Source organism: Neopelma chrysocephalum, unplaced genomic scaffold, assembly GCF_003984885.1.
Source record: "Neopelma chrysocephalum unplaced genomic scaffold, ASM398488v2 Primary Assembly neopelma1_97, whole genome shotgun sequence".
Classification (NCBI taxonomy): Eukaryota; Metazoa; Chordata; class Aves; order Passeriformes; family Pipridae; genus Neopelma; species Neopelma chrysocephalum.
In genome coordinates this window covers 1,468,748-1,495,804 of record NW_020897760.1, presented here as the reverse complement: position 1 = coordinate 1,495,804, position 27,057 = coordinate 1,468,748, and the positions used below count along the sequence as shown (strand labels likewise).

Genomic DNA, 27,057 nt, shown 5'->3' with positions numbered 1-27,057 from the left:
GTCCCCCTAAATTTCTACCAGTGTCCCCCTAAATTTCTACCAGTGTCTTCCCTCATTTTTACCAATGTCTCTATAAATTTTTACCAGTGTCTTCCCTCATTTTTTACCAATGTCTCTGTAAATTTTTACCAGTGTCTTCCCTCATTTTTTACCAGTGTCTCCCTAAATTTTTACCAGCATCCACCACTTTTGCAAGGAGCTCGACTACAAGGTGGATGAAAACAGTGATGGCTGACCAAGGTCTTCTCCGAGATTTGGCCCAAAATGTTCTAGGTGACAACACCAAATCCAACACTTGGGAACTCCTCCAGAATCCTTCCCAATGAAAACACAACAAACCCTTGCATTTAGATATAATTTTGTACTTATTTAAACCTGAGCAGAAGACATTGGCTGAAATTCACTTCCAAGCCAGGCCTCTGCACCCCATCCCCCTTTCCCTGCCTCTCTCCAAGCCCTTCCTTCTGGATTCGCTTTAATGAAGACCCGATCGAAGGCGCATCCCGAGGGAGCAAACAGAGCTGCGACTCCCACTTTGATCTCTTCCCCATGGAGAACCCGCTCCCTGCCTGGCTCGCAAGATGTTCATGTGATTGACGTTGGCTCTGATGTACAAACTGCTTTGAACTTCACACACTCAATTCCCATCAGGCCGTGCTCATTTTTATTCTCCTTCAACAGGATTTACGGGCGGGAGATCAGCAAGTGGAGGAGATAAAATAAATTTGCAGGGGCTTTGAATCTCACATCAAACCAGGGCTCGAGTGAGCTCCAATTGGATTGTGCTCGGCCTGAATTTACACTGTAAATCAGCCTCTTTTGTACAGTTTCAGTTTAGTGAGCTGTGCATAAAAATGGCACTTGAGCAGCTGCTGAGGGGTTCACGTTGTTTTAACACTCATTTCTTTCCCCCCTTTCCCTTTTCCCTTTAAGCTGCCATCAGTATGCAAATGAAATTACGCAAGTTGGCTCAAAATTGAGCAGTTCCTTTGAAATCCACAACTAGGCCTGTTTGCTTGATTGCAGGGCAAGATTGTAACTCCTATTTTACATAAATACTTTAATATATGGTCCCCACTGCATCTCAACAGAATGCTGGAAAACAATGTTTTTATTAATAAATTGGGAAAAAAAGCTACTGATGGTTCCGTTAATCAATTTCTTCTGGCTAGGCATTAAAGTTGCTCCAATTATTTCAACTATTCTTGAAAAACTCCAAACATTCTTGCTCTCAGGAGTAAATAAAGTGTATTATTGGAAGAAGGATTCAACCCAGTAACAGAAACTATTCCAAACCCACTTTTTCATGAGGCTTTTGGCTACATCAGAAGTAAAGTAACAGTCCAAAAGAGCAATTTCCTAAATACCTGCTGCATTTTATGGACAAATCAAGGTCCTGTCAAGACTATGTACACTCCCTACATCATCTACTGCAGCCTGATACTCTGCAAGAACAGCAAATACATCTTAAATTTCATTCAGAGTGGCCCACCCACTTCTCCTTTGGAAGTGCAGCTCTTCAGATATTGCAGCAACAGAAGGAAGTGAATGGGATTCCCGTTATCTCCCACTTAACTGCTAGGGAGAGGAAAGATAAACACAGAAAGAGCTGTGATAAAATTGAACTGCATTAGCAAATATTTAACCATCTGTTTAAAAAAAAAAAAAAAGAAAAAACCAGACCACTTTTGAAGGCAGTATCATAGTCAGGGAGTAAATGATTTTCAAATATAGGTTTGTAAACTCACTTATTCAAACAGCCCTATTAATGTTTGCAATGCAACACTGCCAAGGAGCCTGTTTTACCAACAAACATTTCTCCATTCCATTTCCTCTCACAAATTTAGATAAATGCATTCCCTGAGCTCTTATCAGCATAGCTAAATAAAAGTAAAAATAGATTTCCAGCTGCTTTGAAACATGGATGTTTAGAGCAAGAGCAGGAACACTGATGATGCCAATGAGACTCTAAATAGATGGGTTTGGAGACCTGTGACAACTTCCCATAAAAAACCAGCAGTGAAATTCATTTCTGTCCTCCAGGGTAGAAGCTAAGAGTACAGGGGATGTTTCCACCAGTACAAAGGTGTATCCATGTCCAATGTGGAGGTACAGCTTTACTGGTCCCCTCTCACAGCAGTGACGACACAGGGGGTGGCTTTCCAGAGCTGCCACTCTGTCCTTCTCTCCCTGCTCAAATCCAAGTCGAAGGCAACTCAAGCAAAATGGATTTCCCACCTTCTCTCACAGACACCCAAAGACATGAAATGCTGAAGCACATCACAGCAATGGGTCTCAAAACTGGGCAGGAGAGGAGAAGGATCGAGGCTGGGTTAGGGAAAATGTTTTGTCTTCCTTTAAAAGCATTGTTTGGTTTTTTGTTGGAAAAGCTGCATAGGCAGCTCTGTGTTTCCTTACAAATGCATCTGATTAATAACTTAAATCCTCTTTTTTGGGGGGAAGGCAACTTCACTGCAGCCATGCAGGGCTTTGCTATGCTGAGAAACCACTGGTTTGTCCTGTACAGTCCCAGTTCTGTAAAGTGCATATGTGCAACTGCATCTTCACATGTACTTATGATGCAAACACAACTTGGACTTACCTGGCAAACTGGAATTATAACCTGGCACACTGGAACTATATAAAGCTACTTCTGGAAGCCTCCTAAAAGAGCCAGTTAGCACTAATCACAGATTTTCCTAAATAAGGCATTTTGTGTAACAGGTAGATGACTCAAACATTACCCACATATCAGACTTACCTTTCTGTGGAAAGAGTTTGATTTTATTTCCTCTGCAAATGTTCGATATACAGCACCCATTTATCTACCTGTTGTCATCCAGGCCAACACCATATTTAAGAATAAAGTTATTTCAGTTGTCACTCATGTCAGACCACGCAAAGCTAATGCTTCCAAACCTGCTTCCCAAAATTCATTTCTGAAATCCTTATGTAGACACTTCTCACAACGGACGTATCCCATAAGTTCCCACTGCAGGTGCAGGGAAGCTGCAGGTGCTCAGGACCTCCGATAAACAAACACACTTTATTCTTTTCTCTGCCCTCTTGCCGACACTGTCACAGCCCCATCTGCACATCAGCCCATCTCAGTTCGGAGATTTCCTGAATACCTACTGAGCGCTCTTAGGCATGAAAACCAGGAGACACCATCTTGTGCACAAAGGTATTTATCCTCTTAAGGAGGAAGACACTTTAATTAAAACATTGTCTTGTAAATGACCACCCAATTCAATCATGATAGGGAATGTCTGGAGACAGCATGAAATTCGTTTCTCATGGCTCCTTCAGCAGCCTTTGTTACTGAGGAGACACAGAGCCTTATTTTTCCAGCAGGGATTTCTTGGAGGATTAGGAGATGCATGTCACTTGACATCCATTTTCCTTATCTTCCATCAGTTTTGCTAAGAGCCTGGAGCACTTGATCCATATTAACTCTGTCTGGTTGGAGCAGTGCCTCCTCCCAACTGCTCTGAGCACTTCCCTGGGAAAAGGAGCCAGGCTCCAACCTAGACACAAATACAGCCCAGATGCTTTGGCAGGTACCAGATCTCTGAACCAACCACTCTGAGATGTCTCAAAGCTCTGCTCTCTGCCTGCTCTGCTCTCCCTCCACGTCACCATGGTTTTGCCATTCCCAAACCTTGATTAAGTAGAACTGAAAATGCAAACTGATACATCTGAAGAAAGGATCAGCAAAATCTAGAGAGGAACACACAGTCCCTGCTCTGTCCACCTCCCCTGCACATGTACTTAGGCGTGTGATTAATTTTCCTTTACCCAAGCACATATTTAGACTCTTTGGTAAACCAGATGAGCATAATTGTATGATTAAATGTTTGTGGAATTAAGGCCTAGGGAATAGTCCCCTGCCAAAACCACTCGACAGCCACCAACTGCACTGCCTCATCTAGCTGGTGTTGCATATTCTAATTTATTTTTTTTCACCACTATCCAAAACAAGGCAGTTCCATTGCACAAACCTGCCCTGGTGGGGGAACAAATACACAACTGCTGTACTTACACTAGATAAACCAGTATATGTTGGGTACAATAGCGACCAAAACACAGGCTGTTAATTTTAATCCAGAACTAATCACTGTGGACTGCAATCAGTCACATGAAAACTTATTTATTTGGGCTTTTCACTGTAAAGCCAGCACCACATAATGGCAATAACATAAATATTGCTTTCCATGTCATATGTCACTACTCAACTAAAAACAAGCAAGTCAAATACCAGGTTCATGTTATAACCCAGTTGGTGCTTTGTTAGGTCCTATTTTGTATCATTTATTTACAGTCACCAGGTGTGGAAGTCTCACAGTTTATCTCAAGCAACAAGGCAAACCCTCTTTGAAGCCAATGCTTGGATTTTCAAGATAAAGACAAGCAAACACAAGGCCACAAATGGATAATTTTGTTAATGGTAACAACAAATACAAACTGGAGATAACAAGCCATTAAAAAAAAACCTGAAGAAAAATTCCTTTCTCTACAGAATAGTTCAGCATCTCCCTCACAAGTTAATTTTTCCAAAACCAATCCAAACTTGCAGCATTCCCTATGGAATGTCAATAAGTTGGACAGCAATGTAAAAGGCTGATGGAACAATCACCTGGCAGCATGAAGTGCCATCAGATTTTCAAATGTCTCTTTTTAGAGGCTGAACACCATGTGAAAAACAGCCTTCAACACTGCGGGACAGGCCCTCAAATCTACCTTAAAAATACACCCTGAAGACAATGTGCTCCTGACACTGTTCTTGCCCCAAGTGTTTGCTCAAGTGAAGAGGCCACATGACAAAACATCAAGAAAAAGAATACACAGAGTTAAGGAGTTGTAACACAAATATTTCACAACCCTCCTGAAGGAAAGTCACAGCCCTAAGGACATACACATTTTCAAGGCACAATCTAAAGCAAAGTATCCCATGAAAACAGCAAATAGGACAGACAAATCTGTCTTTTTCCATGTGACCTCTTCTGCAGCAGCAGCTGATAAATGCTCCAAACCAAAATATTATAATTACCACTGCTCTAATGCCAGCACTCTTCTGCCCAACTAAAACACACATTTTAAACATCAAGGATAAGCTGTTAACAGCAATAGCACATCCAATTTAACGTCCCACATGTGCAGGCCTCCTCACAGCTGGAGCAAGTTAGTCCACAAATTAAAACGTGGAAGAATTCAAAATATGATCACAATATCCAGGTGGCAGATGCTTTTAAAACTCCATAATCAAGTTTGCATAAACTTTCCATAAATAGAGAAGCTGTGGCTGCCCCATCTCTGGAAGTGTCCAAAGCCAGGTTGGACAGGGCTTGGAGCAACCTGGGATAGTGGAAGGTGTCCCTGCCCGTGGCAGGGGCTGGAATGAAATGATTTTTAAGGTCCCTTCCAACCCAAACGTTTCAAGGATTCTATGAAATGGAAAGTTACTCTTGTTCTTTTCAAGAGCATATGGAACTAAATGTTTAAAATGTTGAACATTGAAAAAATTATTACCCTTTTATTGGAAAAATCAGACCTTCTATCACACCTTCCTACAATTAGGAAACCTAAGTGCCTATTCAGCAAATAGGCAGCATAATAAAACATGATTAAACACAACCAACTGCCCAGATTTAGACTATTCAAAACCCCTGTATTTAAAAACAAAACAAATTGAACATGAACAAATCCAGTTTCCAAGCAATATGCTCAATTTCTGTAAACCTCTGTATCAAACAGCAGCACGTCAACTTGATTTAACTGTAAAGCAGCATTTTTAGCATGTGATGTACTGACCAACTCGTGATTTTGGTTACTTCAAAGGAGAAAAAAACCAATCCCATGACCAGCTTGAGAAGAATTATTCAAGGCAAGCAGTGCCTCAGTGCAAAAATGGTATCTTGGATCCAGACAGGCTCATTTTGTATAGAAGACTGTGAAGGGCTGAACAAATTTTTTTCCTTTTTTTTTTTTGTTTCCAGCTGACTCCCAGTTCTTGTTTAAAGCTCCTCATTAAACACTGATGTAGCAGAAATGTAAAAGAATCTGAGGACAAGGTAAGAGGCACCTTTGGAATTCCACCTTCTCCCTTTTTCAGAGTTATTAAAAATAGCAGAAAATACAGGCGATTTTGCAAAGAAAACATAATTTTTCTTCATTTTTAAGAGACAGCATAAGTAATTTCAGAATTTAATACTCACTCCATCATAGATGGTGGAATAGTACAGCAGTCTTGGATGGCAGTCAAGGGTGATGTGAGATGGGCAGTGTACGATGCTTCCACTACTTGCTTGTTACGATTCACAACATCCAAGTAACGGTTAAATTTTTCTCGAATTTTTTTTGCCAACTACAAAAAGAAGTAAAAAGAAATATTAAAATTAAGTCACTTTCTCTATATTATCCATTTCTTGGTAACCAACATCAATGGAAAGTAAAAGCTGCATGTGTTAAATATAATAGTTGTCTGATATGCTCGTTGGACTTTTATTTCAGTGGTTCAAGCACTACAAATCAAGTAATTAATAATACTGGCCACAGAAAGCAATAAAGGCAAAAAGATAAAATACATTTACCATCTAGAAGTGGGTGCTTGAACTTAAGAGTTTTCCATGTATGAGAAGTGTACTTTCCATTGCATCAAACCTCCCTTTCATTAAGAACTGACACCTGGAGGTGACTGCCTGTACTACTGGCTTAGCACTGAAGTGCTCCAAGGCCTGACGAGGATGTGATGGAGACTAAAACAGGCCACAGGTCAACTTAATGAAGCTCTAGGAAAGCCCAAATAACAGTGTTAGAGAAGCCATCACCTCCACAGAACTCTCCTGCTGCTTCAGGAGCAAACACACAACAGTAAATCTCCCATTGCACTGAATCTGTTTACAGGATCCAGGGAATCCCAAATACTGCCATGAATATTTCTCTGTCCATCAACAGCTTCCTCAATCAGGTGTATCCGTGCAGATGTATTTCGTAACTCCTTTTGTGTAGATTTGGGCAAAATAAGCCATCCCAGCTCTTGCTTTTCCGCTGTAATCCCTGCTGCTTTCCCGGGAGGCTTCACAGGCTCTTGGCTGAGTATCACCTGAATGATTTTCTTCATCGATCTCTCAGCTCAGTGAGCCTCATCATAAGCTACAACGGTTTCAACTACAAACCTCAACTACAAAATGAAAAATCTCTAATTGATGTTATAATATAACAGAAAGAAAATAATGACAACTGTCTCGCACCAGTGAAATTCCTCCTGAAGCCTTCTGCTGTCAGAATTCCCTCTGAGGAAGGCAACCACTTATAAATAAGGATAAGGTTTGGAGGTTACACTATTGTAAGAGCCAATTTCTCTCCTTTCAGAAAGTGAAAACAAACACTGTTGTCCCTCCCCAGCAATTCTCAGGCCTTTTAAAAGAATTAAACTTTAGAAATAGAAAATTAGGTACTTCAGCCCTTCTTTTTAATATTTCTTAGAAGAATTTAAATAAAAGTAAAAATAAATCAACAAATTTTTGCAAACAAGTATTTCCAAGCTCTGTATCAGAGCTGGTTGGTGTGTGATTTGAAGGACTTTCTGCAGGCAGAGCTCTCTCCACGCCAGGCAGACTCCAAGCAGTGGGAAGGCTCCCGGTGTTAACAAGGGCAGAGCCTGCTGGGACACATCACAGGCCCATTGAAGTCACTGTGCTGTCAGATAAGAGCTCACTGGTGTCTCCTTCATTAGGCCCTTCCCAACGAGCCTGACTAATGACTCTGCCAGGGAAAACTGGAAGGGAAAATACTGTAGCTGTTCCTTGAGCAAACGTGACAGTAAACATAGTTATGAGGAAGCGTCAGAATTTACAAGAAACATTTCCTGAGACTTGTGCTCCTGGTCTTTCATCAAAGTGAGAAATTAATAAAACAGATCAGGCTTTTTTTTTTTTTTGCTCTGCACATTCTGTGTACCCTTTTCACATCAATACTTCTATTATATTTAATCATCAGCCAGACACATCCTAAATGAAAAAGAATAATCTCTGAGCAATATACTGAGGTGTTGAATATTCAGGAACACTGCATTTTGCAATTCTGCAAACTTCTCCAGAGCTAAGTCAGCTCCTTACTCTACACTACTCCCCTTTCCTGCTCCCTGTACACCCCAAACTCTGCAGGGATGATTTAACGGAGCCACTACAAGTGCCGAGAAACGCCGTCGGTTTTTCCACATCCCCTGGACTAACAAATGTCTTTCCTAACTATTACTAACAGGACATTTTACCATTATTTACTTTGTTATGTGAACAATGAGGCCCACTCTGATACAGCACTGGCATTGCCTCCATTGTTCCCAGGGAATGCTGCAGCTCCACGACAGGTCTCCTGGGAGCACAGGTTTTAATAGGACCTTGCTCAAATGACTTGCAGAATTATACCTAATTAGCTTTGTAGAATGATTTATTGCCAAGGCACCAGAGGACTGCTAATGGGCTGCTCCATGTTAGACATCCAACACTATTAAATTGCTCCCAGTTGTTAGATAATAAGCTGTTTTACGGTAAACTTTCTTTTTGTCTGGCTGTACTCCTCAAATGTGTGGATTCTTCTGCAGAGTCTCAAACATACACAAGCCAAATTTCCTAAATTTCCATTAAAGTTTCGTGGGTACAAAGTCTCTCTCTAAGTTTAGGCAAATGAAATGGCTGTGCTTAAGCACAAAGTAAACCAGATATTTGAATATGTACTTTTTTTTCTTGGTTTTTCTACCTAAAATCATGAAAAGGGGAGAGAGCTTAACTTTGCTGAGAAAAGGCCCATATGAGCATCATTAGCAGTAATAAAACCAACACAGAGCCCCAGAACAAAAGGCCTCTGGTTGGGAATCACGGCTGGTCTCTGATAAATGAAGGCTGTACAAGACGAGGTTTCGGCGTTGATGAGTTTTCACCTTCAAGGTTGAACGATAAAAGCACCCCCCAGCCTTTGAATTTCACCCTGCTGTGCCGAGTCTAAGGATCTGACAAATCTGTTTTTCAGAAGATCCTATACCTCAGAAGCTGACAAGAAGCAAATGCTTTGTTCCTAAACTGCATCACCCACCGAAAAACCTCTGAACGGCTCAAAGTCATTACGTTACTTTTATTAAATGGGATCCAACACTCTGGTCGGGGCAGAGAGTCAAGTGCATGTCAGCAACGAGGGACCTGAAGCCTCCCAGAGCTCCACAGACATCCCTTCCCTGCCCACAGACAGAAGCACAGTTGGAAGAATTCAGTTTGTTTAATCTAAAGAACTCTAAAAATACTGTTCTCTGATAGCAAGACAATACTCCCAACAATCCAAACCACCTTAAAAACAGCAAACTCAAATAAGTCACCAATGGTGAGATGATCCAAAACCAATTTTCTACTGAAAATTGCTTACAATGAATAAACTATGTTAAGAAACTAAGGGTAACACACCAACCAGATAAAATTACTAAAATTACTAAAAACAAATGGTTCTAAATTATCAAATTGAGAAGTGCTATCCAGATGAAGCCTAACAAAACTAACTGAATTTTTCTGCCATAGTTGGGCTTCAGTGGAGCACAAAATCCAGGACAGTGAACAGGCATTCCAGGCCTCAGTGATTAAAACAACAGCAAAAAACAATCCATCCTTCCCAGCTCCTCACGGCTGCCTGGTGTGCACATGCACATGTGCACACTCACATAATTCCCTCCCAAACTTTATTCAGCTTGCAAAGTGATGCACTCATTACTAGAACCTGTCAGAATAAAAGCTGCAGGCTTAAATCACCTTCTCCTCTTTCTAAATAAAACCCTAAACTTTTTATCCAACATAAACTCTGCTTTTTTTAAACTGCCTGGAGCTGAAGAGCCTCTGGATACTGATGGATGCCAGACCCACTCTGGTTACAAAACCTCAAAGGGGCAGAGAGAAAGAGATAACAAATAATGAAAGGACAGAGCAGTGAACTATTAAACCATTCTAAAGTAATTGTTAAAACATTTTTAAGGCAAAATGCAAAGCTGTGTCCTGAATCAGGCACACACAAGGGGCAGGTTGCTGATATCCCACCCTTGGGTGGGTACCAAGTGTGAGAGACATTCCCTGCTCCCCCAAAAATGATCCAATTCACGCATTTTAATGGAGACTAAATAAATCTGGATACCTTGAGATTGGCATAAAATGTTATCATCTCTGGTTGATTCACAAAGTGCTCTTCACCTCACCTTAAAAACAAAAGCACAGGAAGCCTCACTTGGCATTCCTCTTTTCCTTTTTTTTTTCAGATTTCTGTATTTTCTTCCTAATTTCAATAAACAAAACAATAAGCCATGAGTGCTGGCTCTAAACAATGCAGCCATTAGCCCTACTTTTTCCATCTTTCCTTTGGCAGCTGGCAGGCAGCCAAAGCCTTTGGCTTTGCAGACAGGTTGGACGGTAACACCTGGTTCTATTACTGCAGCACCCATGGGTAATGCACTTCAATTGTCACCATCTCCACTGACAACCTTTCATCACAACATCACTGAGGTTCTCTAATTTTCCCAGAGACATTTGCCTCATTTGCATAGTTCCCTCAAGCTTTTTTTTTTAAAGCTTCTTCCCCCCTCAAAGCTCCACAGCTCTGAAGTCTTCCCTTTGCAGGGAGCTCTGAGGGAAAGCAGAGCTCCAAGGTTAGGTTTTATTTCTGGCTGTAGCTTGAAAGCCAAGGTATTTTTCATGTTTTCAAGACTGGATATAAAATATGCATCAGTGGGGTTGACAGGCACGGATGCCATAACGGACTCACAGCCAGGGATTTAACACTGTCAGGCTCCTCAGAAAGTATTGCTTATAAATGGAAGAGTTTAGTTATAATTTTTAGTTTTAAATCCCCTCTGTCAACCAGAAAAATCTGGAAAAAAGTTCCTCTCTCTGATACCCACCTGGCACTCCTCCTGCTGTATCACAACTGTGCATCCATAGATTCTTTTTTAGAAAATTTTAATATATTTATTCCTAATGTGCCAGGCTCTTAAACCACTGTTTCCGTACCAATCCTGAAGAGCATGGAGGTCACCAGGAATGTGACTCAAGAAAGGATCATAGAATCACCTCCAGCTTCTTCCCACACCTCTGCTTTAACAGATTCAAACCATTCACAGAATCCTAAAATGGTTTGGGTTGGAAGGGACATTAAGAATCATCTTGTTCCACCCCCTGCCATGGGCAGGGACATCTTCCACTAGCCCAGGTTGCTCCGAGCCCTGTCCAACCTGGCCTTGGACACTTCCAGGAATGGGGCAGCCACAGCTTCTCTGGGCAACCTGTGCCAGGGCCTCACCACCCTCAAAGGGAACAATTTCTCCCTAAAACATCTAATCCAAACCTGCCTTCTTTCAGTTTGAAGCCATTCCCCCTTGTCCCATCACTACATGTCCTTGTGAAAAGTCCCCATTCCTACTTTTCTGGGTGATACTGAAAATATACTTAATCAGGATACAGGAAACTACTTTCCAATATGCATTTCTTCAAAGAGACCAAGACTTATTTGAGGTTTTGTACTGGCCAGTAACTTTGGCAAAGCTTCCCCAGACTTACTCCAAGGAGGATGTCAAACACGGTACACAACAGAAACTAGAGAAAGGGCCAAATTCCTGAATCATTCTGGAAGTACATTAAACACAGTGTAATTGCCTTTTATCACTTTACATCGATGTAAAGTTCAACGTGGTGTGAACATCCCACTTTTCACAGCCAGGGAAGATGTGCTCAACAGCCAAATGGAGGTTTTTCAGCATATTACAGATATATTTCCTCTCCAAAGAGTCCAAGAGCTCTTTGCCAAACCCAAAACAAACTAAATAAAAATTCAACCCAACCCAATGCACACCAACCAGGTCTGAACACCCTGCACCTTGTTGGGATAGACAAAAATACAAGGAGTTATTACAAATCTCTCTCTGCAGAGAGAGATTGTTGCTGCTGTGCTCCAACTTCTCTCCCCAAAACTGGGAAATCTACTCCTGCTCAAGATCACTTCTCTGTCCTCTCTCCTCCATGGAGCCCCATTTCCTACTCTCCACACCACAGAAACCAGACATCTGGCAGGACGCTGAACACACAGTTCCTTGAAATCAGCTAATCTACATTTTCCCCTAAGAAAACTACCCCTCTTCCACTTTATTTAGATCACTAACTCACACCACTACATTTTCATATCATATGTGAATTCTCTGATATTGAAATAACTTACAGGGAAAGAATCCAAGTTATTTCTGGGAACGGCCACATGATTTTTAATAACCTATTCAAAGCAAAAAAGGTTTTATCTGTCAGGTACAATAGTAATAACTGCAAACCTTAAAAGTGTAACCAGTTCAATGTCAACAGGTAAACTGCTTCTTGTGTGGCACGAAGGAAGCCAAGGGTATTGAAAAGTTAGGCCTGAAGGCCAACAGCTGGAGTTTTTCACTTTCTCAACAAATTGAAAGTCATTATTTACACAGTTTGGTATTAAAAAAAACACCACCCCCACAATAATCCATTGGTCTGCCAGAAAAAATCCCAGCTGACATAAATCCATAATTAATTGCCTTTGGGTATCAGTTGCTAAGAAAATGTTAATGAATTACAAAAACAGGAATGAGAGGCAGGGGATTTCATTTGCTTACATTTGTTTGCCTTCGCTCAAGACGATCCTGTTCCATGTCCTACTCTCACTCATAAAACTCCAGTTATATTGCTGGTGATTCATTAGGGCTAAAAGATCTGGTTATTAATGAAACAGAAGTGCTCAATTATTCCTCTATCCATTTCACTGCTGAGCTTTTAACCACAGTAATTGTGCTTCACCAGGGCCTCGTTTTTCTCCTCTGACAGCTCCGAATCCATCACACAACCTCCAGTGTTTAGACAGCTATTTATATCTACTTAGGCTGAACACAGACATCTGCACTGGGGAACAAGCAGAGTCTTTTGCTAAGTGGAGAATCGATAGTCGGGACCTCAAAGAAGTTTTAATCCAGTTTCTTGGTTTCCCAAATACACTTTTGGCTTTCAAAAGCCATCTGATACGTATAATCCAGCCCACATGGCCCTTCTGCGGCACTCAGACCACCCAGAACTACTCCAGAAAAATGCTGCCCTACACGACACAAAGCAGGAAACCCTTCCTTAAAGATGTTGGGATGGTTTGGGATTTAAACTTTTAAAGTCAGGTGACAATTACAATCTCATGGTCCCTTTGCATGCTGGCACCCACCTGGGCATGATTACAGGGAAGCCAAAGCCGGAGGGCAACAGAGCTGGGGAAGGGTCTGGAGCACCAGGGGCAGCTGAGGGAGCTGGGGGGGCTCAGCCTGGAGAAAAGAGGCTCAGGAAGGACCTTCTGGCTCTCTGCAACTCCCTGACAGGAGGGGGGAGCCAAGTGGGGTCGGGCTCTGCTCCCAGGGAACAAGGGACAGGATGAGATGAAATGGCCTCAACTTGCATCAGTGGACATTTAGATTGGATATTTGGGAAAATTCCTTCCTTGAAAGGGTTTCCCAGCCCTGGCACAGCTGCCCTGGGCAGTGGTAGAGTCCCCATCCCTGGAGAGATTTAAAAGCCATGTGGATGTGGCACTTGGGGACATGGGTCAGTGGTGGCCTTGGCAGTGCTGGGGGAATGGTTGGACTTGATGACCTTAAAGGTCTTTTCCAACCTAACCCACCCTCACAATCCCATTTGAACCAGCTCTGCTTTGACTTTTCCTTGGTAAAAGTATTTAAAAAGACTGGAAATTTCACTATTTAGAATAAGCACAACTTAGAGTGTAATTTTTTTCTATATTAAATGACCAGTTTTAGTGCCCATGAACATGCCATGCACTGATCTGCTCTTGGAAACCAGCAACACCCCTCATGCACAATTGGGCTGTCTGCACTGCTGAGGAGCAATTCCCTTTTCCTGGGGAAAGCCTCACTCTGAGGCACTTTTGTTTTTACTGAACATTAAAACTGGTGAGATGGGGGTCCAGGAAGGTCAGGTTACTTGCTGAAGGTTGTGCAAGTGAGTCTAGGCTTAAACTGGAAGGAAAAGCTGGGTTTTTGTTCCAGAGCAGCAGCTGCCTCTTTGACCAAAACCCATCGCCTTTACCACAAGGGTGCACTTGTGAACATAATTAGTACCTCAGTTTCCTGAAGCATATAAGATGATCTATTTATCTTTTTTTAAATGAATCCAAAATTAATTTTAAAAATACACACATATTAAAATGCAAGCAGGCCTGTGCTGAGATGTATTATCTCAATGTTAAACTGAAGAGTTCAATGCTCAAGTGTGTACTCATAAGCCCTCGCAAAATTAAAAAGCCCCACAACCACAATTGTTATGCACAAGGCTGTAGCTGTCCCATATTTCCACAAAGCAATTGACACCATTTCCACATTCACAGTGACATTAGTGGTTTTGCTCTGAATTACATCAATTTTAAAAGAGACAATTCCAACACGAAAGCCTGTCAATTAATGGGAGATACTACATGAGAGTCCTTTTGATTCCAAGGGACAGCCCCACAAAAAACAGATGGAAAACCTTTTCATGGCAATTCAAAACTCTCAAATGCATCATCAGCCCATACAGGCCATCTCCATTTATATTTATTCCATTGGTTGTTATCTGATGTGCTGGATGTTAGGAAAGGGCCACAAATCCAGGCAAAACTGCAATCCCTAAGCTGACTCTGCCTTGGTGACACAGTGAGAGTTGGGAAGGGGCTTTTGGACTCACCTGTTGAACTTCACTTTCTCCATTCGATATTTTCTCTGTGTACACAAAGGAGTTGAATATCCTCTGCAAGAAAAACCAGAAAGGATGTGTAAGAGACTTTTTGTTATAAATGTCACATTAAACAAGCTCCAAAAGGCAAATGAGGGAGGAAATCAGGTCAGAGAAGGACCTGGGGAGTCTCCAATGCCAGGTTTACCCACAGGGAATCATGTCTCTCTGTATCTGTGGATCTGCATTGGTTTTGAAGGCAAGTACGTAACAGGGTTTTTCCAAAACATCTGTTTATTTATCAGACTGACATAAGGTGCTAAAAACAATGTCTCATATCACAAAGCTACTATGTGCAAACTATGACCCTTCTCTTGCTGAATATTTAACCCAAGGCAACTATTTTTAAAAGTACTTGTTTCCAACTAACACGAGAGGCTGTGAGCCACATTTAGACATATTTGGTATCTGGAAAAAAGGAAAATGAGACCCAATTTTGAAGATCAACCTCACTAATGGCAAAAATGGATGTATCAGAAGATAGAAGTGAGAGCTGTTTCCTCCCCTGGGGAAGCTCCCCATCAGTTCCCAGAGGAACAGGAGTGCTTCCACAGGTGACAGCCACACTGCCATCTCCGTTTACTTTGCAGTGGTTATGTCGAGGAAAAAACACTCAACATCTTGTTAATATTCAGCTTCCAGACTGAAAAATAAGATTGGGATCCCTGAAAAGTTTGCCTGATACACCTAAGTTTCTCTTGCAAGATTTCTCATTTCCAAGGGCAGCTCGGGCTATGCCCACTGGTAAACATATGATGTCCTTTGCCATCTGTCTTAATGGCTGCAAAATACAGCAGAGTTTTGAGAGAACAGCATCATGCAGAACAACAATAGTGCTGGTTATTCACTATCAATAAATGCAATGGTAATATCTTGAGGTTATTTAGGCTGTGAGACATTTCTCTACCAGCCTCAAGGGGAGCTGGGATTTCACTGATGGAATGGATTCCACATCTATTAGTATTAAGTCAAACACACGACATCACATCTGGCAAAGGACAGTGATTCATAAAGGCCCTGCTGAGTCTCTCCTTTAGCTGTGAAATCATCACTGCTCCATGACTCCAAGAGGTTTTCTGAAGCAGATTCAGCTGATTTCCTCCTACTAAAGCTATAACTGGCCAAACCAGCCTGGAAAAGCCTTTGGTGTGCTCTGCTTCTACTTACCATCATCACTTTCCCTTTATCCCTCTCCCTCCTGAGGACTTGAGGAATTCCAAAAATTTGAACTCTTAATTCTGAAGAAGCCTTTGGAAGGGCAGCAATAAATCTCCTTGGTTTACAAGTCTCAGAGAGCCAAGAAGGGGGGGCAGGGGAAGAAAAAAAAGGCATCTACTCTTAGTACATTGAGACTTCCTCTTCATCCAGACCTTTGTTTAAAGTTCTGCTTGGGCACTTTAACTACAAACATGTTGGCTTTTTTTTTCTCCCTCATGAGATGAAAAGATAATTTAAACATCAGAAGAAAATACATTAAAGCATGTCATTTTGATGCAAAATGTTTTAAATGAATTGAATTTTTCTCTCCATGCAGCATTTAAATCTCCAGACATCAAAAGGAACGAGGAGGAAATAGACTGTCAGCTACTGAGAATGGAGCTTTCTGTCCTCAACACAAAGCTGACCCTTCCTCCACCCCTTTCACACGTAACTGTGTTTATGAACTTGCAAAATCATGCCAGAGAACATTATATAAGAGTCCCAGTGCCAGCAGGAATTTATTTGGCCACTGGACTAAGTTTTTTAACCTATTTGTGCTTGATTTTGAATTCAACTAATATATTTAAAACAGTGCAGTATCTTCTATTTTTTTAATTAAAATCACTGTGCATGTCGGGGGGGGGGCAGGAGACACTTGGTTAAAGTGCCAGCACAGATAATGAGTAAACCAACAGTTAAAATTAATTAAGGATTTGGAATCCACCCAAACGTGATCTGTTGCCCACTGAGGTCCCCGAGCTCAGCCCTGCCTGGGTACAGTCCCTACTCAGGATATCTGCTCCCTACTCAAGAATTCCAATGCAGAATTACACCTAAAACAAAAAATACCTCCCTGTTGTATTTAAGCAATTTCACCAACTTAAAAAGTGATGTAACTTTAAGCAGAAAATCAGTGGCAACCTTAGCTGAAGCTGAGGTAACTTCACAGACCCAAAAGTCAGCTCCACAAACTTACAACAGTCTAAATATTTAGATCTTGCCCATTGCATTTACACAGCCCATTAGCATCTTCATTTTCCCCACCCCTCGTTGTTTAATTGGCTCTGCTGAGCAGATGGCAGCAGGATCAGCTCCCTCCAGCAGAACAATTCCACACGTGTTTAATGAGATGCTTCCCGGGATTATTTCCCATAACCCATCACCACTCACTCTCTCAATGCAGGAAGGCTGCAACCACTGTGCTGGCTCAGCATCCAGCCTTTCCCACTAAGCTAGTGCTCCACCAGACATGGAGCCACCTCCATCCCCACCATCACTCCCAACATCTCATCACACACCACCTCAAACCCTGAACAACATTTTACTTTATTTTTCTCATTTCCCCCCCTCATTTTTCTATCAACAACATTTTTAAGCTTATTATAATTTTATAAATATTCTTTTTAAAATATTCAAACACTGGCGAGAAATAACACTTGTCTCCTGGCTGTACCTGTCACCTGCAGCTTTATATCAGGTTTAAACTTGGTGGTGCTGGCAGGGGCTGAGCACAAAGCCCTGCACCATCCCCAGGGCCTCTGTGCCTCTGGCAACACCTGAATCTTTTTGCTTGGGATCATCATTCCTGCTCTTAATCCTCCCCTTCCCTCATTCAACACTTGTGTTTAGCTACACAAACAGAAGCCTAAAAAGAGAAAATCATGGTATCTGCAGGGACTGCCACAGGATTCCTGGTGATCCCTGACAGCTTCAAGACACACAGAGGAGAGCCAAGATGTGTCCCTGTGAGCCTGCAGGGGATGATCACAGCCTGCATGGAGTCCTGAGAAAGCAGGGGTTTGTTTTACAAACATACATTGCCAACATTTGCTTTCCTAAGCTCTTTAATTACCTCTCTGGGTCAAAGCACTTGCAACTTCCTAGAAAATATTCTTCTGTGGTACCTCGATATCCCCTTCAATGACTGTAACTGCTCTTGGTGCCACCAGCCTCAATTTTAGCTTTGTACAACAGGACAAATATTTGATAAGTGAGCTACATCAGGAAGCAATGAGAGGATCCAAGGGCAGGGGGCTGGGACAGGAAAGATTTGGGCCACCAGGGTCTAATGCCTTGCACAGGTGGGGTCTGACAGTGATGGATGGGCCCAGCACCCAAAGCCACATCTCCGGGTAGAATGGAGTCAGGTTTCCCAGCCAGCCAGAGATAAGGAGTAGCTCAGGCTTAGCTTTGTGGTGTCCCAAAACAAGGCTTAAGAGACTTTCATTCACCACCTGAAGCTGAAGGCAACTCAGTTTGAAATCTGGGAGATGACTCTAAACCAAGCTTAGCGTAAAAAGTAAAATATTAAATGGCTTGTCCCTCAGTTGCTTGAGATTAAAATTAACTCAGCAGCAAAGAACTGCAGTGAGAAAACACTTCAAAAAGCTCCAGTCTGACTGTCAGCACAGCATCAAAACAAACAGAAAAAGCCACCAGCCCCAAATCTCCAAGGTCCCCAACAAAAAACAAGTGCCAACTGCTCTGCAGAGCAGTCAACCATTTGCACATCACTTTATTTGCCAGATGAGATATGAATCCACCTTCTCATCGACAAAAATAACATTTTTAGAGACAAAGTGAACCAGGAAAAACAAATCCAGGATTAGCAAAATAGCCACTGAGCTGTAAATATGTCAAAGCTGCTTTACCATCTATACTACGAGAGATTTAAAAAAAGAAAAAAAAAACAACATCTTTCAGCAGGTTTAGGGCATAGATTTCTGTTACCTGTCATATTTAGGTAATGACAGGATGAAAAAAAAACAATAATATTTAAAAAGTTATACAGAAGTGCAGTAGCAAAATATACATGTGTAAAATACAGCATTAGCTCAGCAGGACTGGGATCTTTCTTAAACTTCAGGCAGCTCCTAACCAGGGTCTGTTTCCTATTTGAAAGGTTAATGTTTTCAAAAGTGGTGAGCAAACAAATATCCAACAAATCCTTTCTCTGATGAAACTCACCGAGTGGGATTGTTTTCAGGGAAACCTGTGGCTTCTGTCTGGAGTTTATTTTTGCAGTGTCTGAAGCCATATCGTGTTATGTTTTGTTACCATTTCCTAAAACCAAGAAACATTAAATAGTGGGTTCCCAAGAGATCAAGGACATGCTTCATGTTTTTCTCCAAGAATTTACAATATCCATGTAAGAAACTGAAGTAAATTGGAGGAAAACACAGCGAAAGGCAAACTCAGTGGGATGAGCACAAAAGGAATATTCCAACACCACACTGCAAATGCCTTTCTCTTCCTGTGGGTTTCAAAAAAGAACATGTTTTCAGAAAGGATTTAACTAATCAATGCTTTTTTCTTTACATTATTTGTCAAGCAGCAACAGATACCTGTATCAGAGGCAGACAAGGAGAAATGTGATGCCAAGCTCACAGGCCGAGCTCAGGTCAGTCCATCAAAAAATGAGGAAATGCCAAAACCCATACAGCTTATATTTCTGCTGTCCTGGCCCAGTTCCTCTCCTGGCATCTTCATTGTGCTGGGAGAAGATCTCCAGTTATTGCTAATGGGCAAAGTTGGGCTGTGCTCAGTTATCCACATTATGGGAGTGTTGGTAAACCACACCATCATCTGAAAGCCTCTTTTGGTAGCTTCATTTAAGTGATTCTGCTCATTTTACATATAAAATTTACACAAGATTACTTGGCATGTGGAAAAAAAATCAATTGTGAGAAAAAGCAGAGACATCAGACACAACTTCTCCATAAACAGAGCACAGAACCTGTTGGCACTCAGGAGATAGACATTTGTAGAGACGTATCTCCACATGCTCATACACACCTTTATGGGTGCACACATTCCCCAATATTTAAGGTTTTAAGCAGGAAAACACCATCTTTCTTCCCAATTTTTATCTTAATGGAGATTGTTTACCACCTCCCTATTTTATGACTCAAGCTGCCATCACCTTCAGCCACATGCAGCACTGGAAGATGTTTTGTGCAACACAGAGGACAACAGAAGAAGGGGGATTCAGGTTTAATCTTAATTTTCATGGTATAAAACATCACATTTGGCATTTGTATATAGACTGTGGGAGGTAAAAGCCTTTGGGATCATTTCACGACTCAGAAGGGGAGATGATAAATAGGTATGACACTGCTTGAAAAGGAGCGAAGTAGAACACAATTCTTATAAACTTGTTCCCTTGGAAAACTTCAGGCATTTGCAAAGAGAAAAAACTATGGAAAACTGAGTAACTGCCAAAAATGCAATCAAGAACCAGTAGGTTTTTTTGTCTTCTTTTTTCAAGGGTCCAGAGAAGAGGAAGGGAAAAAGAGTGAGAGGGGAAAATACCCCAAGAAAATTAGTTCCACATGGTAAAAAGATTATTCATTTAGCCAATGTAACTTGACTAAGGTTATTCTCATGGCAATGTATATGGCAGCATTTCAAAAAAAAAGAAAGTCATGCTACCCAACATTAAAATACAAAGCAGATGGGCTTCTCAATGGAATTGGATTTTTTCTCCCTACACTCACTCCTCATTCCAACCTCTAGGATGTGAAACGTAAAATATTTATATGGCTTTTTTCAGGTTGAGAATTCTTTGATTACTGAACTGTTTTCATGTCATTGCATCTTGTTGTTTTCCCTTTAAAGAGAACAGAAATCTGAGCATTTATCAGGAGAACACTCGGTTTCATTTTTCTGGTTTGCTTTCAAGCTCATGACTAAAAAGGGGGAAACATTTAAGCAGCAGCCCAAGACCTGTAAATAGATGCAATCCTGGAGTGAGAGGGCCTTGATACCATTTCAGTATAAATTACTGTGCTTGTCCACTTTGGTCATGAATTCAGTATACAGCAAGTATGCAGGCTAAACAGGGATCATCAATTTATCCAGCTAGGATTGTATAATTTTACAGTCAAGTCAAAAAAACAAAACCCAAAACATAAAGGGACACACACACATACACACACGCTGATTTTACTTCCTGATCAGTTTAAAACAACCAAGGCAGAAGCTGATGGGTTTTATTTGGAGAACCACAGGAACACTAAGGCTGGACTGAGATAAAGAGATCTTGAATCAGAAAAAAACAATATCCAAGAAGACAATCTTAAATACAGGGATTTCTAGATCATAAATCACAACACTAAACTTCTGTGCATAAAATGAATGGGCTGATGGTAATGTAATCACAGAACTGTTTTCTTTAAATGTCCAAGAGGATCATTTTTCAGGATCTCTCAGCAGGAACCATCAACATACACACGATAAATACCCCATCAGCCTTCCCTACAACCGCTGCAGCAGCACTTCAGAGCAGGAGCTGTCTCACAGTGCACTCACTGACACCAAAGTTTAAAGCTTTAACACACAGTTTGCAGGTGTTTCCACCAAGACACCCACACTTTTGTCAGAGAAGATAATAGATGAGTAGTAACCTGAAAAAGAGTGTCGGGACATAATTACCTTCCTGTGTGAGTCAGTGTCTGTAATAAAAAGTACAAGGTTACTCTCATATGATATTATTTGTATTAATAAGTAGAAGAGCTTTAAGGTCACTTGCTTACATACCTTATTTGCATTATTTTTCTTTGATATAATCCCCACACTTCCTTTTCCAAGCAGAAGGAAGTGGGAGCAACTCTGTGTGCACTCCTAAATTCTTACGAGGTTTAATTTCTTAATTGAATTCTAAACTAAGCTAAAAAAATAAACTCCAGAAGATAAACACTTTGCATTAATTATTTTAATCACTCCCTCCAATCTGGATATAAAGTTATTTTCAAATAACTGTTACATCTCAAACTGACCCAAGGCTTAAAATGATCCAGACACAACAAGAGAAGTGTCCTGGCTGAGCAGGGCTTGAGAACCTCAGGATGTCCTGTCCCACCTCTGCCACTCTCCAATTCCCTGAGGACATGATGCCAGTCCCAGAGCTGTGACCCCACATTTAAGCAGCGGGTCAATCACCAATCCCTTAGAAAAGCAGAGAAGAGTCAGTTTAATCTGCACTCTTTTTGACCTTGAAATGTGAAATCCCCTGGGAGTCTCTGTGAGCTTTAGGAAACAGCATTTTGTTATACTTCAGTGCTAATGAAAAGAGAACTACCCCTCAAGCAGTGCTGGAAATAGGATATTTTTCCCCTTGCTACCAAAACAGGGGTGGAATGAACTCAGGGAGTGAGGACACCAATGGATAAGCATCTGACAGCTTCTCCCTGTGATGCTTCGTGAGCCAGAAGTCCACCTGACACCAACACCACCAACAAACACATCTACAGCACAACCAAACACTGCATCCTGGAGCCCAAAAAATAACATAAAGATGCAAAGTAGCAAATAATTAAGGCAATAATCTCCAGAAGAAACTGCTCAACGAGTTTTCTGCAGCATCCAGAGATCCACCTTCGGCTCCTGCTGAAGGAAGTCACTTGGTCCCCAGGAATATTCTTCCCTGGCCCTTTCAGGGAGCTGTAGTCCAGCATGAGTCACCCCTGGTCAAACACTCACTGGGAGCTGGGTGATTAACTGCTCTTCCTCATGTTTAACTTGTTATCTCGGGAGGCAGAAGGAGGTAGGGCAGCCCCAGAAAACAAATGTAATCTTCTGGAATGAGCAGAGCCATTAGATGCTATCAGTTTGTAAAAAAAAATATTAAAGATTTGAGACTAGAAAAAGCTCATGAATTGAATTCCTGCAGCACTTCAAAGCAATTTGTGCTTGAATGCCAGCATTTATTCTTCTAATTAAAAAAGGAAAAAAAAGCAAGACATCATTTACATGAAAGAGGAGTGAGTAAAAAAACCAGAAAACAACCAACAACCGAAACTCTCACAAAACCTCCAGTGTTAATCAAGCACAGAGTAGATTCCAACCCAAAAAAGGGAGAGAAAGCTCCGGATTTAATGAGGGAAGGCGCTGAAGAGGAGCAAAACTCGCCTCAGTGCTTTCTGCAGCACTCGTGCCAAGCCATTGCACAGGAATTCTAAATCCAGCCTTCAAGAGCAAAAAATCATCAGATGTTGGGCAAAGCAGGGTCCTTTATCTTGCCCCTCATTGTTTTACAAACTGCAGAGCCAAGGGTGGGGGCTCTGAGGTCCTTGTATGTGGGTCCCAAAAGATGGGATGGTCCCACCAAGGCGGCTGCAGGGACAGAGAGGGCTCAGGCCCTGCTTGTTCTCTTGCCACAGCAGCAACTTTGGCATAAATCATATTTCAAGGAAAGATGATTAAATAGCATTAAAGTCTTGTGAAAAAAAATCACAAAACAGAATTTCTAATCACTGCTCTAATTATTTGAATATTAGCTAATTTTTTTGTCTTCTTAAATAAATATAATAAATACACACCATTGAAACAAGTATCATTCACTATCACTGAATAAACAGCCAAGAGTATTTCCTAACCAGTTAAAGACAAAGATTCCAACCTTCTAAAAATTAGCTTTGCTGAAATTATTATAAATATATTTATCTTCCACGCACTGAGTGGCAAGAAATTTGACTGAACTCTAATTAAAAATCAGAGTATGTGCTCTTCCTGATGAGCTGCTGATTAACAACACTGATTGATTTCTGTGACTGGAAATGGTTGCCTCAAATTAGCAGCTGAAATTTGAAAGAATTCTCCCCAAAAAATGTTTAAAGGCATATCACCTGTCTGAAGGTGACACCTCATGTTACAATGCAGGGTTTTTTCACTTTCCTTGGGCACCGGAAAAGCTTTTTCCACCTAATTCAATATAAGAGAAACTCTTGGCCATCTGGCCAAATTCCTGTGGGTTCCAATTCAAGCCATACATGCTCAGAGTCACTGCAGGAGGAATGTTCTTCTGGGGTCATCTCACATCTCCCACTATTTATTCTCGAGTTTTCAAGGGAGAAATGCATCACATCCAGCCCCAGCAGACCTGCACTACCATGTGGTAGCACCTATTATAAGAAGCCTTTGCAAAATATACTCACTATAGAAGGTTAATCATTTGATTAAAATTAAAATTAAAAACATCCACACATAAAGGAAAGGAATTTATACTGGAGGGAACCAGTTTCTCAGGGAAAAAAAACCAAACAGGAAATTGATATGGTAGTTTTAACTCCTTTCCTCCTGTGATGTCACTGACAGTTGGGTGGTACCCACTAAGAAGATCAAAAAGGACTCCTGCACACACACTGTTAAAATTCAAACAGTGACAGATGCAATCACTATTTTTCATTCCTTCTATAAATACTATTACAAGCTGTTTTTTCACAAAATATTGACAAACTATGAAGCAAACTCCACTGCTCCTGGTAAATGAACACAATTAAACCAATTTCTGTTTCAAAACAAAGAGAATTATTTGACCTCTTTTTTCATCTCGAGTCGTGTTTAACTTTGTCTAAATAAAGTATTTTGGAACCTCTGGGGAAAAGGCTGCTCCTTTACTCAAAATAAACCTCTGCTGTGATTTCCTTCAGAAGATCCCACTTGGATGAACTCTCTTATTTAAAAAGCTCTTGTGCTGATCATGTGTAGTGTCATCTTCATTAAAAGTAATCAAGAGTCCCTAGGCAGATATTTGCACTGGAAATTAGAAATTCAATGTTTCATAGTATTTCAAGGTTTCCTACCATCCACTCTTATTTAATTTTTGAGGGTGCTTCAGTGCACATAAAATATGGATCAGTCAAAGCACTTTTCAAATTAAAAATCATTTGGTGCACGATTCCAACAGGACTGAGTGGCAAACCTGCAATGGAATTAAGGATTTAAGGCTGTGTAGAGACCACCTCCAGCTCCTCAACTCAATAAATTCCCTTTCTTTGGCTTTTCTCTGCAATTATCTGTGTGTTGCACGTCCCTCTGAATACGTGGAAACGACCCCATAATCCACTTTAGAATCAGGATTAGCGAGTTCAAGCACCAAGGAGAAATAAAGGCATTAATGTAGAATTGAAGGAGATTAATGCTACTCAGGGAATAAATATTCTTGTTGTCTCACACAGTTACTACTACACTGGTGTCAGTATCTGACTGTCAGGGAGTGAAGGGGGGGAAAAAAAGACTTACAGGGCAGAAAACTGTTTATTATGCTGATCCTGATAATTGATCTTAACAAATTAATGAATAAATTTTAACTTTAATAAATTGCTGATACCCACCAATTAACTTAAACTCTCTGTTTCAGCATGAAATCTGTATTTTAATTTCCAAAAGCTTTTCATGTGTGTTTTCACTACATGGGTTTTGCTACAGGAACCCTGGGAACTGAGAGACTTACACTGAAAACAGCTCCTGTCTCACCTCCCCAGCCGGATTTTTATTCTTCCTATGTCTTTTCACTCCTAACAAGGACATAGAGACAAGGCTAAGGTTCCAAAATCAAAAGCATCAGGCAATATAAAAGTCCAAAAGATCCCAAAAAGTGATGTTCATCCTCAAACAGAGATAAAGCACCATAAGACGAAGTAAGAGCATGAATTTCAGGGGTAGGAAGAAGTCACAGAATATCAAATTTCTTAAAACTAAGTTCTGAAAGTTCTGAGAGCCCTTTTTCTCAGCAGAGTAAAGCCCTTTCTCCAGTGTCTCATAGCACATTAAATCAGGGTTATAAATAATACAATGAGCTCCTGTTTCTCCGTGTGCTTGCAAATTGAATAATAAATGGCAATATAAGAATAAGAAGCAGCTGCTGTATCTTGCTGTATATAAGTAAAAGTGGGAAGAATTGAAATAAAATTTGAAGTAAAAATTAAGTACAAATCATGATGTGGCAATCAGAACACTATCACTAAGTAGGAAGTAACTCCTGCCACCAGCTCACTCTGTTTTTTCCACATTTCCAGGTGCCACTCCTGCCTTTGTGACGCCCCTTGTCCCTGTGTGCCAGACGTGGCTCCCTCCTGCTCCTTCCTCCACTGCACTCCCACTCTTATCCACAATGTGAAGTTTCCATTCTGAGCATTATCTAATGAAAACATAAGTTATCCAGTCAAAAAATGTGTGTTCTGCTCCACATGTTCAGAATTACGAGGAGGAGACCTCTGCATCATCCTACAAAAACATGGAATGCAAACCAAATCCTCCCCAAACACTCAGCGTAAACCAGGTCAGCCATGTATCATCAAAGATAAATGAGAATTACTGAACTTTACAGCAGTTTAGGAAGGTATTTTAACTGATAAACATAGCAATCACTAATTGCTTATATTAATTTGGTATTTTTTCATATATTTGCATCCCGTTTCCACTATCGTTCATATAAACGTGGTTTGAAAAGTGATTTGAAAGCAGGAAGAGCACAGAGGTTTTCTTCAAAGCATGATAATCAGAGCAAAACCTTTTCAAAGCCTAGAATGCATTGACAGGACAAAATTTAACAATTAAAAGGAGCTGGAATTTCTTGTTTCATTACATTGGCAAAACAGAGAATGAAGCATTCAGACGGAGAATGAAGCGTTTCCAGATGGAGTCCTGGTTTGGTTTGGTTTGTCAGCTCTACAGGGTTTTGAAAGGTTTAGGTGCTTGATCTTAAAGTGCCAACAACTCAAAGATCCCTTTTTCCAAAGCAAAATTAAATATGCACCCTCCTCCTACCCTCTCTAATCATGTCACTCAACACAATCCTCCCTGCTCAGCCCCAAAAAAGTTATCAGCAAAATTTCTGGTTTAGTTTTTCTTGTATAAAATGCACCTCCTTCAAAGCAATGAAAAAAAGATGTTTTAACACTGACATCTTGCATCTTTCATTTTTATTTTTGAAGATATTCTTCACAAATCATCTTTCACCTGAATAGTTAAAAAGGTAAATCCAGCTGTAACACCTGCCCCCTACTCTAATCTGTTATTTTATCAGTGATCCTCTCACTTAAATAACCAAAAAAGAGCAGGAGACTTCCAAAATAGAGCTATAAAATGCATAAAGTGTAAAAGAAACTGGAGGAAAGAAGGTTCCTGAATTAGATATCTAAGAGTTCCTTGTCAAAAGAGTGGACAAAATAAGCAGCTTCAGTAATAATATAAGTATTACATAATATTATCATCATATAATATTATCATTCACTAATACAGTGACAATGGCATTTTAAGTTTACAACTTGCAAAG

General features: G+C 40.8%; 1 protein-coding gene across 3 annotated transcripts in view; it reads right to left on the bottom strand.

Annotated features, from left to right (window-relative positions):
- CACHD1 (cache domain containing 1) overlaps window positions 1-27,057 on the bottom strand; it is a 95,051-nt gene that overhangs the window by 48,831 nt on the left and 19,163 nt on the right. For all 3 annotated transcript variants that reach the window (XM_027694372.1, XM_027694373.1, XM_027694374.1), the window contains exons 2-3: window positions 14,754-14,816; window positions 6,216-6,364 (exon numbers count right to left, since the gene is read on the bottom strand). In XM_027694372.1, the coding sequence (XP_027550173.1) occupies window positions 6,216-6,364; window positions 14,754-14,816 (212 nt within the window). The remainder of the gene's footprint in view (window positions 1-6,215; window positions 6,365-14,753; window positions 14,817-27,057) is intronic.